This window comes from Dermacentor andersoni, chromosome 8 (genome assembly GCF_023375885.2).
Source record: "Dermacentor andersoni chromosome 8, qqDerAnde1_hic_scaffold, whole genome shotgun sequence".
Classification (NCBI taxonomy): Eukaryota; Metazoa; Arthropoda; class Arachnida; order Ixodida; family Ixodidae; genus Dermacentor; species Dermacentor andersoni.
In genome coordinates, this window is record NC_092821.1 from 126,771,166 (window position 1) to 126,784,973 (window position 13,808).

General features: G+C 47.4%; 1 protein-coding gene across 1 annotated transcript; it reads left to right on the forward strand.

Annotated features, from left to right (window-relative positions):
• Positions 1 to 2,210: 2,210 nt before the first annotated feature.
• On the forward strand, positions 2,211 to 13,125 carry LOC126525573 (uncharacterized). The gene is made up of 6 exons (XM_050173500.2): positions 2,211 to 2,354; positions 3,127 to 3,210; positions 4,324 to 4,443; positions 6,892 to 7,025; positions 8,983 to 10,478; positions 11,414 to 13,125. The coding sequence occupies exons 1-6, from the start codon at positions 2,211 to 2,213 to the stop codon at positions 11,734 to 11,736; spliced, it is 2,301 nt and encodes a 766-aa protein (XP_050029457.1). The 3' UTR covers positions 11,737 to 13,125.
• The last annotated feature ends 683 nt before the right edge of the window (positions 13,126 to 13,808 follow it).

The window sequence follows — 13,808 nt, forward strand, 5'->3', positions numbered from 1 at the left end:
GTGTATATCATGTTATTGTTGCGCCATCAACCGATGAATACTGGTGAGAAGCATTAAGCAGCATTTATTATTTAAACAATTTCAACTGCTCAATGAACAATGCCGTAATTTTTTTATATGGAAGTAAGGGCTTACCGGATGCTTCAAAAGTTTTGTGAGTTGGAAGCACGTCGTTAGCAGCAAGGCTGTCGTCCAAGACGGGAGGAGAATGCGGAAGGAGACTGGGTAGTGTTCGTGGCAAGCCGGAAAATTAGTAAAGGAAAATACAGCGGTCAAGAAAACAAAGACGAGCGCAAGTCAGTGTCCACTTTCTTTCACAGCATTTCTATGCGCTAAGTGTATCAACGAGGCATTGTAGCAGGTCCTGATTTCAATTAACGATTTGAATCTGAAGGCCCGCATACCACCTCATACGAAAAAAGCGAGGATCACTGGTAGTGCATTCTTCTTAATTATTATTATATATGTGTTTAGTAGAGATTGGCATCATGAATGAAGTCGGCTACTCCTTCTTCCTTAGTCAAACAATACGTAAACAATGCTACCAGCTCAAATAAATAACACAGACGTATTAAAATAATGTGTAAATAAAAGTCAGAAGGCGCTACAGGACAATTCACGTCGAGTTAAACATTACGAAATTGTATGTCACAACTCACAACACATGGAATCAGCACAGCAAGTAATAACAGGTCCTAAAAGATGAAGTAAAAAAGTTGAAGATCGTTTGAGGCACACTTCGCAGAAACCTTAAGAGGAAGCTTTAGCTCGGGGCCAACTCTGAGACGGCCTATACAAATGCATGTATAACACGAAAACATTTTTCTGACATAACCCCTGGGAAGATTTTAATGAAATGTGTTGCATTTGAGAGAGAAAGTTCTAGTGACTGTTGGAAGCGGAATCTCGATTTAGGGCCTGAATTTCGCTAAAAAGATTTTCAAAAATTCGCAATTAAAGAAAATAGAAGCACCAAGTTTGCAACTTAATATCTCTGCATCAAGAAGAGATATCGCGGTTCTGTAAACGGCACCCATTAGATCATTGAAAGCGGACAAATACAATATGTGATTTTCTATCTTACGTGAATTTGTTAGTTGTGTACAAGGGTTCTGCAAAAGCTGCATTTCCATATTATTAAGTCTTCCTTTTAGGATTTATCTGTAACATATCAATTTTGTCCGCTTTAACTGCACTATTCGATGCAATTCACAGAATTCTTATATCATTTTTTCATTGCTGAATGACAGAGTTGTAAACTTGATAGTTTCGTTTTCTGAAAGTGAGCGATTTTTGCCAATTTTTAATAAAGAAATTGACAACCTAAATAAAAAATTCGAAACCAACAGTCACTATATATAAAGTTTTCTTTTCTTTTAAATGCAATAAACCTCGCCAGTGTTGGTGCAGTGGTTGCGAGAAAAACTAATTCTATTTTTACGTGTACTTAGATAGGAGCACCCGAGCTAAAGCTTCCTCGTAACCTACAGCACAGGAATACTCCCGTAAACATAGTTCACGCAGAACATATTACGTGGCTATAATGATTCTCCGCAATTCTGGACGCATCCAGAAATTCCTTTCAAGAGCCAGCCGATTTGCGTGTGCGTGTTTGAAACGCGGATATTGATTCCGACCGCAGCAGCCGCATTTCGACGGGGGCGAAATAAAAAAACGTTCGTGCACTTAGATTTAGGGACGCGTTAAAGAACACCACGGTGTCAAAATTAATCCGGAGTCCGCCACTACAGCGTGCCTCATCCGATTGTGGTTTTGGCACGTAAAGCCCCATAATTCAAAGTTTAATAATTCTGCCACGATGCGATATGCCATGTGAGGCAATGAATATGCTCAAATCTCTCAGCGGTTATGAAATATGGCGCACAACAACGCCTCAAGCAAACACCTCTCCCCGTGTGTTCTGTGTACTACGCAGACAAACAGCGGTGGTGCGCGCAAGGTAACGTTCAACATCAACTCACCACTCCTAAACGTTGAAGAAATTAAACATTCGCCGTTAACATCACCGCTAATTATCGTCAACCAAAGCAAAGAGCACAGAGGGCTTCGATTACATCAATTTTCGTCCCCTTCTAGACACCCCGAGTTCGCAAAGCATTAGTTCAAGACCCACGCCAATCCCTCAAATTTGCTTCGTCACGCAGCGAAGCGCACGTACGTGTGGCGCGTAGTCGCCACCGCCCACCAATATGGCGGCGAGTCAGCCGGGCAGTGCAGTCCAGATGAGGAGCCGGGAAGAGTCCGAGAGCTTCCGCGCCCGGGTCCAGTTCCGCAAGTCCCATTCAGGGCCTCCCAAGATGGAGGGCTACCTGCGCAAGAGGACTGCGAAGCTGGTAAGAACTCCGGACTGTAAGACACGGTAGCACAAGCTACATATGTCCCGGCCACGTTTGTTAGCAAATATGGATGCGGTGTGTATTTCTTTATTTGCTTATAGACAATATTACGACCTTTCTGCAGGTCCAAGCAGGGTGGTTGCAAGAAAAAAAAATTCAGACAAGTATTAAATACAAACAACTGATAATCTCGTAAGAGGATACGGTGCATGCGGCAAGGAATTTCATTCGTGTATACATATACGTATATGCATACATGAAAGTATTTGTGTTGGCTTCCCTGCTGCGTGCGACGGTTGACCATCACAGGTACCGGACCGTGCGCCCGGTTCTGGTTCTCGTAATGACAGCATCTGTGTGCTTGTGACAGGTGTTCGTGTGTGCAGTACTTATTTGTTAATACTTTCATCTCGGTTTCATTTCATTTCTTTCTTATTCTTGCCTTATTTATTCTTGTTTGTCTCTGTGTGCGTGTGTGCGTGTGCGTGTGTGTGCGTGTTTGTGTCTATCTGACAGTGTTTGTAGTGAAGCTGTAGTTATTGGCAAAAATAGAGAATGTAAACACTGAATTTCAATTTCCCAGCTTTTAAAAGGACGCCTTAGGTCCTTGTCTGGTTGGATACGTGCGAAATACACACGTGATAACGTGATACGTGATTTCCTTGTAGACAACTTCTGATCCGATTTCAACCAAATGCATCGCATTTGTTGCCTGACTTGTGTCACCGACGCAATGCGCGATGATTTATTGCAACTTAATATATTGCAGAACCTCAAGTGGTTCTGGCGCAAGTACTGGTTTGTGCTGGACGGCCGCTCTTTGCTCTACTTCAAGTCAGAGTCAAACTACAACGTGAGTATCCGTTTGTGCAACGAGTTCACAGCTTTGCATGGTGCCTAAGCACTCACTGGAATCAGCGACAGTACTTAGCAGCAGACTTAACGTCATAGGTGACTTCGATTTTCCAGTACGTGCTCAGGGGCCGCTTGCTGCAAGTATTTCGCCCACTTACAAAACAAACCTCAAACACTAACATGCAGTCGCCAAAAGTAACGAGAGGTCGCTACGCTTAATTTATTGTACTTGCAATTAACACATCTATCTGGAGGCAAGTTCTGTTGTCTTTACCTCTCTCAGCAAGAATCTCAAATGCGCTTAAAGTTCAGGAGGCACTGCCTATTTACAATACATGGGAACGGAGAAATCGTTTTGCGGCATCCACTGAACCGGTTTTCGTTAACCAATCTACCGATGGTTGGTATTCCTACCTTTGCTTTTATCTCCCTCTCTCTTTCTACTGACTGTTGTGAGATATTTATTTAGACCCTAAATTTTATGAGAAAATTCGAATTAACGAAGCAAGTTGTAACTGCGCTATTCCGGAACAGAAACAGCGTGTCACAGATAGCACCGCGAATTGCACCGATTAGGACGCCCGAAGCTTACAAAATTGACGTGTTATCCGCCAAACTAAAATATACCACTGATAAGTCAATAAATGTTTTGCAAATTTCACGTAACCGCGGTGCACCAATTTCATGTAAGCCATTTGTCCAGTTTAGGGGTACTGACGCGGCATACAGAATGGCGGTATACCTGTTCTGCGCGGAGCTACAAAAATTATGAAATTCACCTATTTGCCGCAATTCCGTTTGAGAAAATTTGACACCTTTAGTCAATATTTTGCTTCAAACAGAAGGTAGAACCTATATTAAATGCGACAGATTTTAATCAGGTCAGCTCGAGTATTACCAGAGAAGAGCGTGTCAGCGCTTCAGATGTATTTGAATTGGGAAGTTGAAGTTGTCCACGAGTTAAAGCTTTCTTTTTTCTCACATGTTATCCATGCTAAGTGCCCGCATTTCACGCCGAGGTTGTATTTTGCAGACTACTTCGTTAACTAAAAGCATTTAGCGTTGGTATTTGCTTAATCACTGAGATAAAGAAGCCTCCAATCCTTTGCAGTCTCTCGGCACCTGCAAGGGTCTGGTGGACTTCGGCTTGGTACAGGCAGTCAGGCCGTCGCATGGTTCCAAGAATATCTACGCTATGGAAGTCATCACCCGGTCTGACGTCATACACCTCGTGAGTACCCGCTTGATCGCCTGCACTCCTTCAGTCGAGATGGCCAATTGGACACCCTTGCAGTGTGAATCAACACCTATAGGTTGCTTTAGGCGCGACTACATTGAGCAAATATTTTCATTCTGTTTTACTGTTACACGTATGATACGTGTATATATATTATATATATTGTGATTATTCTCAAAGTGATTTGTAATCGAGGAGCTCTTGCGAATACATTTTTTAAATCGACTTCGTTCCATCTTCCCTCGCTCTGTCGAAGATCTATACCACTCCGACGCAATGCCATGTCTCACTTGTGCAAATATAACGTTGTTTAACCTCCTTACTGTGATGCCTTTGGACGAAACGTATTAAATAAATGTCGTAATTAAATAATTGAACAAATAATTCAATAAATAACTGTTTGTCACTTTTAAATTCAACCCCTCGCGGCTGGATATGTACAGTATCTTTCCCCGCACTAACATTTCATTTCTTAGAGCACGTTTATGTTCGTGGTTGACGTCAAGGAGCTGCAGACTCCTGAACGTAGTCGAATTTTCCCCCTCTCGTATCGCTAGCTCACGGACGTTACGAATGGTCAATTACATATTGAAGTGGTGCGGGCTGGTTCAGCCGAGATTCGGCGTGGTTAGACAGCTGTGAGCAGCGTCTCAATCAGCGTCTCTGTGAGCAGTCATGTATGCTTGCAACACTCACCCATACACCAAGGCAATGTCCAACGTAATTTTTATTTTCTTTTTTTCCTGTCTTCCTTTTTTTTTTTTTTTTTTTGGCTCCAGCTAATCGACGCCCATTCGTGACACGTTAGAGACCGGGACCGCACCGGTTACTTTTTTTGGACGGTGACCGTTTTCACTAAATTATCACTGACGTGTCAAGCCCTCGCTCGGCGAAAGGCGCGCTTTCTATTTCGGAAACTTCACGAACGTCGTCGTGACTTCCATATCAGGACAAGCCGATCATTATCAAATAGTGCACACATCGCGAACACTGCACCACACTCTTGGACCGACGCGAGCACCACCGACTGCCCTGGAATATACAGCGCGGTACACTGGTAAAGGAAACACGTGACAGTAAACAAAGCGCAAGCTCTTTGCTCTGGCAAGTGTGGAATAGTTCGACTTCGCAGCAGATGACTTGTGGTTTGTTGCACTGACACCTTTGTACACATCTGTGCAGTGCATTGACCTATGGGCACCGGACGCACAAGCTTTCCGTGCTAACAGCAGTACCGGATCACATAGCCTATAGCGATCGGAGAAATCATATCTTGGTGGAAACGTTGCGCGTTCACGATGCTCTCAAGCTAGCGTTGATATCGAAACAAGCCGTGTATGTATGTATGTATATATATATATATATATATATATATATATATATATATATATATATATATATATATCAAGCTCGCTTATCAACTACAAGCACTTCATGAAACGGGCGTGCGTCTGTTGCTGTCTAGAATGGCGTTTCATTTCTGTTGTAAGCCAAGCGGCTGACATCAGATCTTTGAGGAAGCTGAAGTAGCCGGAGCGCCATCTGGCCAGTGTCCGGTGCATATGGCTTGAGCCGGTGCTTGCAGCTGGAGTGTCATCAAAGTGAGAGCCGCGATTTCGTGCGTTTCCTCTCACAGTGGGCAACGCTGTACGATGACGGATGTACGGATAGCAGCGGCGCTTGAGCAATGTGATCCGATTCGCCGGCCATACGTTCAGCCATCGTCCTCACTTGGGCTCATTTCTCTGCCTCAAGTTGACCCCGTAAAGCGTCACCACACCGTCCCAATACTGTATAATCCTTCACACTGCCGCAAGTATTCGTCAGAGAGGTATACTCACACCTTGATGAACTCACCGCCGCGGTGGCTCACTCGGTGTCTGTGCCGTTCTGCTGAAGAGCACGAGGTCGCGGGTCCGATTCCCGGCAACGACGGCCGCATTTCGAAGGAGGCGGGGTGCAAGAATGCTCACGCATACATCGACGAGTGTGCACGTCAAAGACCCTCGATGTAGTCAAACTAATGCGCAGCCCTCCACTAAACTCGGACGACAAGCCTAGAATTCCGCGCAAGCTCAACCAACAAAGCCGCAGCGCACTTGTACTCCGCTACAAAACGTAGTTCCCGAGAGGCAACGTTCATCTCACTGAATCAAGACGCATCATTTCCGTGACGTCACGGAAACGAGCGAACGTAATTCGATGGCCCATCTACACGATGCCCGTTGTCACCGGCTACACGACGTCGATCATAGTCCCTAGTGCCGTGTTGGATTGTTAAACACCACGAATTAATCGATCTCGATGACTTGACATTACGCTAAGACGAACGTAACTACACTTCGATGTGTCGGAGTTGCTTACAACTGGGCGCACCCCCCCCCCCCCCCTTACTGCTGCCTTCTGCACTTCCTCCCGCACCGGTTGCGTGCGTGAATGCAGGCGGCCGATGACTGGCAGACGCGGCAGGTGTGGGTGGCGGCGCTGCAGGCAGCCATCCAGATCAGCGAGGTCTCGTGGCCCTTCAAGGTGCAGTTGGACAACGCGCCCAAACTGGTGCAGATGCAGCGAGGAGAGTGAGTACTACAGTCTCAACTCGCAGGGCGCGTGGCTTATTAGGCCGGAGGTTTCTTTGGCTCCCCGCCGCTAACCTTGCGTGGAAGGCCGTGTGGTCGAATACACGATGGGCCCACAAACAGTGCTTAATCAGAAGTTCGACTTGTAACGCGTCGAATACAACTGAGAAAGCTAATAACCACGACAGGACACACCTGACAAGATGGGTTTGGTCCTTAGCTGGTGTCCTATCGGGACTACAGTAGGTTTAATAAGTTGTACTCAACGCACTGCAAGGTGAACGAACATCACAGCTCACCCAATTTTTCGCTTTAATCAAATGTAGGCTGATCCTGGTGCACGTTGTGTGTCCTCGCGGGGACTTTAATCTGGTTTGTAACGCGGATTGATCCTGCAGAGGCAGTGGAGCATGACATTATCTATGCGCTTCAGAACATTAACCAATAGGGCTAATTAATAGGTGACCACAGTGACAGACCTCAGCAGGCCATACTGGGAGGCTATCGCTAGACTACGAGAATCATACTCCGATGTTCTCTGTTAGTTTCTTTTTTTTTTTTTTTCTGCTGAGGACAGATCAATTTGACCCTAAGGCTAAATATTTAACCACGCCGCTGGACTTTTATTATTCTCTCTAAAAATCTATCCGCACTCTTCTGGGATAAATAAACCTTATTAGCGACGAAAATGAACGAAAAATCCGTGTTAGAACCTCGCGTACAAAACATGGCGCCATTGACGTCGATGTTAAGTCAGATATTTCAAGGAATTGTCGCGTGTAAGTCGCAGAACCCTGCATCCGCCAATTTCAAGTTGGAAAATTCGGCAGAGACACTCAAGAGTGCTTGCGTGTGGGCATGCGAAAGCATCATAGTCACGTTGGTGAAATGTTTTTTTCTGCACGTTCCTTGTCGGCGCAAGCTCTCGCCTGCGTTTTAAATGCGCCTCGGCAAGGCCTATATTCTAGTTCACTATAGTAAGGCCACATGAAAAGGCGCCAAGCGTCTCAACGCGCTCGCTGGCCTGCGAGGAGTTCATAACTCGAAGGACCGCTCAGTGGCCTTCATTTGGCCATTAATGCGTTTTACTTTACAATCATTTTATGCGCTTATGACGTGGCGCCACCTCCTACCCATTGGCTGCACCGTCACGTGCCCAACGACGCGCGCTCTAGGCGACACGTTCGGTTAGCTATAAAAAAAGATAAATAGATGGCTGCGATGTGATGTGCGCAATGACGCACGCGCTACATTTAGCCCACCGGAACCTGCAGCCGCCGTGGCGTCGGGGAAGCGTGCTCGATTCCCAGCCGGACCGAAATTTACGTAATATTCCTTTCAGAGGGCATTCATTTACAGAAAACACCTTGAGAAATATGACAATTCGAGTATTCTTTATGTGATTTTACTCTTTGCCGTCGGCCATCTTAGGTATCATCACTCGCTCACGCCACCGACTACAACGCCGGATTTTCGCCTAATGCGGCATCTATAATGCTTTCGCATTAATATCAACCCAGCAGAGCTCTATGGACTATTCTCAAGAGGGCCAAAGTACGCGACGGTGCACCGTTAGGGCCTCGAGCTGCGGTTCCTCGCAGCCTATTTCACGTGCCGTTATATTCGCCAGCCTTTCGCAACGCGGAATCTCACAGATCCTCTGTGGGTTCATGGAAGCTCGGCTCAAATTACATCATTGTCCTGCGCTCCGTTGCCATTACTACTATTTTCCTTTCGCTCATCGAAGTAATCCTTCCATTCCGCATGTGCATACTTTTCCAGACGACATTTAGAACGTCTTTAAAAGCTTTTGAATCGAGCCTTATCCCACCTGGGGGTGGGCAGCCACTTCTATGCTGCGGCACGTAGTTCAGGAATGAAAGAATGAATGCCCAATCGCTGGCTGCTTCTTATAATTTCGTTCTAAACAGTGGCACCCATTTTGCGCGTCTCGCAGGATTTGTAATTCTTCGCCAGCCTCCGACTGCGAAGGACGGCGTTCCAGGCACAACGATCGCGACCAGAAGACGTCCAGCCTGATCATCTACGAGAACGTCAGCATCGAGACCGCGACGCAAGACAACGAAGGCTCCTCCGATCGTCGGCCCTCCAGCGAAGGTGCCATCTACCAGCAGATATCGGAAGCAAAATCCAACGCACACGACTCGGAACAAAGGGCATCGGACGGCAGCGGCAACGTTTTAGGCAAGGACCGTCCTCGTTCACACACGAAGAAGGACAAGGGATACGGCGGTATGCTAAGGAGGGCTCGGTCCTTCAGCTGCGGTCTGATGTCAGCAAAGGGCCGTCTGACAGGCTTCCACCGACACCGCGACAAGTCTGCGAAAACCGGAAGCAAAGTTTCGCCAAGCCGGAAGCACAACTCTTCTTCTGCTAGCCTGGCTCAAACCCCAGACTCGAGCCGCGTGTCCAAGGAAGCGGAAACAGCGTCGCACAAGAAGCAAGACTCGGTCGGTTCCGTCCGATCGGGAGAACTGCCTTCTAGACAGACTAGCAGCTGTTCGAACAGGCCCTCGCACCAGAAGCAGGGCTCCACGGGATCGGCGAGCTTGAGACACGACCCGACGATGCCGGCGGCGCGAAATCAAATCGCCTCCTTCTCCTCGCCTGGTCGCGCCGACGAGCGTCGCATCACGGCGTGCCTGGACGTGAACCCGACTTACCAGACGGCCGAAGAATCGAGGGGCGACGGCTTCGCGACCGAGCCCACCACGCGGAAACGGTACAACTCCTCGTCGTGCCAGGACGAAGACTTTGTCCCGGAGTGTCCGTCCAGGCCGCATCCCCCGAGTCCGATGCCGCGAATTGACGTGTGCGCTGCGATGCCCAGCCGCGACTACGGGGAAGTGTACGAAAACCACGTTCCGCCACCTTTGGTCGACAAGGTTGGCGACGACGAAAGACAGCGAAAGAAGAGAAAGCCTCCGAATCTCAGACTGGATCAAATCGACGCGATGATTCCGAACTGCGACTACGCCGAAGTGCGCGACGACCACGTCCTTCCGTCTCCCCGGCGGCGGTCGGTGGACGACGCCAGCCAGGAAGGAACGTGCGCTGCGGAACAGTCGATAATGAAGGCACCGAGCTGGGAATACGCCGAAATCGACGACGGTCCGTCGCTGTCCAGAACATTCTCGAGTCCTCCGTGCGGCGGCAGCGTCAAAATGCCCTTGGCGAGGAGGCCCTCGAACCCCGAGTGTTCAGTATCGAGGAAAACGAGCAAGGACTCGGCGGACGACTCCTCCCTGCACATCTACCAGGAAGTTCGCGGTTCGTCTCGCAGTCCGTCGCCGCAGCCTTCGCCGCGCACCGTGTTCATGGCGTCGACAGCGTCGAGCACGAGGCCCGCAGACATGGAGGACGAGGAGGAGAGCTACTACTCCAGCATCTCGGAGGAAGATCTCAGGCGGTACCAGTGGTCCAGCGATCTCGGCAAGTGAGATATATGCCACAGAATGCCGCTAGACCTGCCTTCAATAGACTCGGGCGACTGACGTATATTTATACAGGAAGACGCGCACTCCAACAGAACGTTTACACCCTTTGGGGTGTGTGTTGCCCCCCCCCCCCCCCCTACAGTAATCGTCATCCGTCTTGCTTCTGTTAAATTTCCTTTCTTGAAAGCTCTGCCCATGCTACTTTTTTAAGTCAAGAATGCGATGTCACACTGATAGTGCACATATTCGTGACCTGGAAGTGCCGGACGCGCAGTGTTATAGAAGGGAACACACGCATGAGCGATGACGATTCTTGTTGTTCGGTGTAAGCCCATAAGGATGCGAACTCTTTAGAGTGCAGGGCTGAAGCAGCATTCGTGGTGCTATCTTGTGTAATTGTGCTTAATGAAAATGCGCAGAACTTTCCTTACCACGAAGTAATGTAACATTCGTTACAATGACGCATTGTTGCGGAAGTGCACGTGGCGAGGGAAGAACGGGTGGGCGGGAAGAGGGCCGGTACGGAGCTGCCTAGCTGAGTATCTGCAGCGTCAGTTTTTTTTTAATCCTATGCATTCCGAAACCTGTCTTCGAAGCGCTAACATATGCCGGTTGGTCCATACTTTATAGGTTAACGAACGCAGACAGTACTTTTCGACAGGATACATCGGACGACAGACACAAGCCCTGTGTGAGTCATCTGGCATAAAGCACTGTTTCCTTTCGTGGTTATCTGCTTTTTTGTGGTTCAGGCAACTTGCTCACGCATTTAATCATTCAGGGCTGCGTGAGCAATGATAATTCTGCAGAGCTAAAGCTCCTCCATCTGCCACCACTCGGTGGAGACGTCTATGAAGGAGCTTTATGCAGAGCTATAACTCTTCGAAGGCCAAATGCGGCCTACGTATTCATAAAACCCTCCTGCTGCAGCCCGTGTAGGCGAGACCTCCGAGACCGGCACCGAGTCATCCACGTACAACACGGCCGACGCGAGCGGCAGCAGCGAGGCGCTGGCCGAGACCGGCTACATGGAGGACAACCCGCACATCACCGTCACGGCCACCGACAGCAGCCACAGCAGCAGCGGCGGCAGCCGCATCGGCACGGCCCCACCGAGCGAGGCGATGCGCGAGCTTCGCGAACTGCTCGACTGCTTGGGAACCGAGAACGACGGCAGCCTGCTCACGGGACAGAGGAGCATTGCCAGGGCCCGGCAGCTCCTGGTGCGGGAGATGGCTGCCAATGAGGCCTGACGGATAGACGAGAACATTCGCAGTGCAAATAAAGACGAGGTCAAAGACGCAGTGCGTGTGACAGCCACTAAACTTCCAACTGAGGTTCGTTTAGAGAACGGCGCACACTGAAGGTACTCCAAAGATAACGAGCTGCATTAGTAAATTACGCTTCTGCAGCACCAAATAAGCCACACTGACCGTGAGAGGAGGCTTGGTAGGTCAGTAAGGGCGCAACAGCTTAAGATAGCTGGCGATACCGCCTTGAAATTCCTGCATCAGCCCGCCATGACGTCACCAGTTTTCATGGCATCTGCTTGGGCCGGGTCAGTTCAATAACTTTTACTGCTCCCCAACCGCTTAAACACGAGATATTTTGAAATCCGTGACATCACAGATAGTGGCACTGGACTTCAAGTGCAAAATTGAAAAAAGAAGTGCACCTTTGGCATTCCCTTTCCTTTCTAACAATCGACCTTATTAATGCGAAATTAACAAAAAAAAAAACTACTTTATCAGTCGACACTGATTTGGTGCTTCCCTTTAGTGTCTCTAAATACAAACACGTGACTACTGGGTAATCTTGCATTGACACTGTGATTCCCTATGCCGGTCACGTGCTTGGATTTACATTGAGGCATTACATTTTTTCAATAAACCTCAGTTGGGAGTTTAGCGCCTGTCCTGTGCACTGCACCTGTGTACTGGTCTTTAGTGCACTATGATGTTTCGTTCTTTATTATGAATCAACTCGGCCAAGAAAAGATATAGCTAAAAGACAAATTTCCTCTGTCCATGGTGCCCCAATACACTTTGTTGTTCACTTCAGAAGCACGCTAAACAAGACTCACTTCCTTTCAGGCATGCAGCGCACAGAAACAACACTGGATCCCTACAGATTGCTAAACCGCACTTTAGCCACTAATCCCCTAATTCTACACTCTAGAAAAAATTTACACCATTTGGAGATGAACTTGTCCCCGAACGATAAATATCATCAAGCTTGCATAAGCGTTCCTTTAACGCCCTGTGCTCGTTACTTTTCCATCGGGGATGCTGCATCACGCTGATAAGCATGTGCCATTCAGTACCCGACAGGACTGGGAGTGCATCACTAAAGAAAAGAAATTCAAGCAAGATAGATAATGATTAATGTGCTGGGATGAGATATGCCTCCTTTTATAGCATACAACATTCTTCAATACACACAACACTCCAGACCAAATAAGTAGATAGCAGAAAGGTCACAACTTGACTGAAGTCATCACTACAATTCAATGATTCTGAAAGGCAATTTCCAAGTAAAATTTTTCGTTACCAGGGCTAACGGGGTGCTCAATGTATGCTCGAATGTAGAGTCCTCGCAGATGTTGCAAATATAGAGACACTACTGAGTGTTGCTGAAAAGCAGTTAGTGTCTTTTTTCAGTCAAGAGGTGGAGCTGTGCTTCACTCAGTGGAGTTGAGGAAGAGCTTTGAGGCAAGGCTTGTTAGCAAATATGATGGTAAGTCAATCACTACGAAGAAAATGAAGGAATACTTTTTACCACAATGCAAAACCAGAGGAAAAAGAAATTCAGTTCCCTTTGTATTGTATGTAGCATCCTATTTTCACTTTATTTACAGTCAGTAGGACCTGTTCATTCTGGTGTTGCTGGCAAAAGTGTTGCCCTGGTAAAAGACCTATAAGGAGACATGATTTCCTGCGTGCATTTAGAGAACCTTTGCCCTTTTGTATACTTTTTTTCTTTTTGCCAAGTACCATACTAGCATGACCATGATGCATCTTTTTCTGCAATGGTCAGCCTAAAAGTGTGCCTTGCACTATTTTTGGCACCATGCTACAAACAATGTTACATTCCTTCATAACATTTAAGTGATTTGCTCTTGTTTTTTTATATGAGATGCTCAAGCCAGTGAATATACTTATCCTGACATTCAATCAACTGTGGAACACAACCCCATCCAGCCATTCATGTTTACACAAATTGTCTTATCTTGCATGCTTCAATATTACGCCCTTTGACCCTGATGTATAGGGTAACGTAGGCATTTGTACAAATAAACAGATTTTGACAAAACAACCAATAATGA

Excerpts from the sequence above, each read along its gene's own strand:
- LOC126525573 (XM_050173500.2), top strand. The coding sequence starts at position 2,211 with ATGGCGGCGAGTCAGCCGGGCAGTGCAGTCCAGATGAGGAGCCGGGAA. Across the intron at positions 2,355-3,126 it reads GCAAGAGGACTGCGAAGCTG|AACCTCAAGTGGTTCTGGCG; the intron begins GTAAGAACTCCG and ends AATATATTGCAG. Across the intron at positions 3,211-4,323 it reads AGTCAGAGTCAAACTACAAC|TCTCTCGGCACCTGCAAGGG; the intron begins GTGAGTATCCGT and ends AATCCTTTGCAG.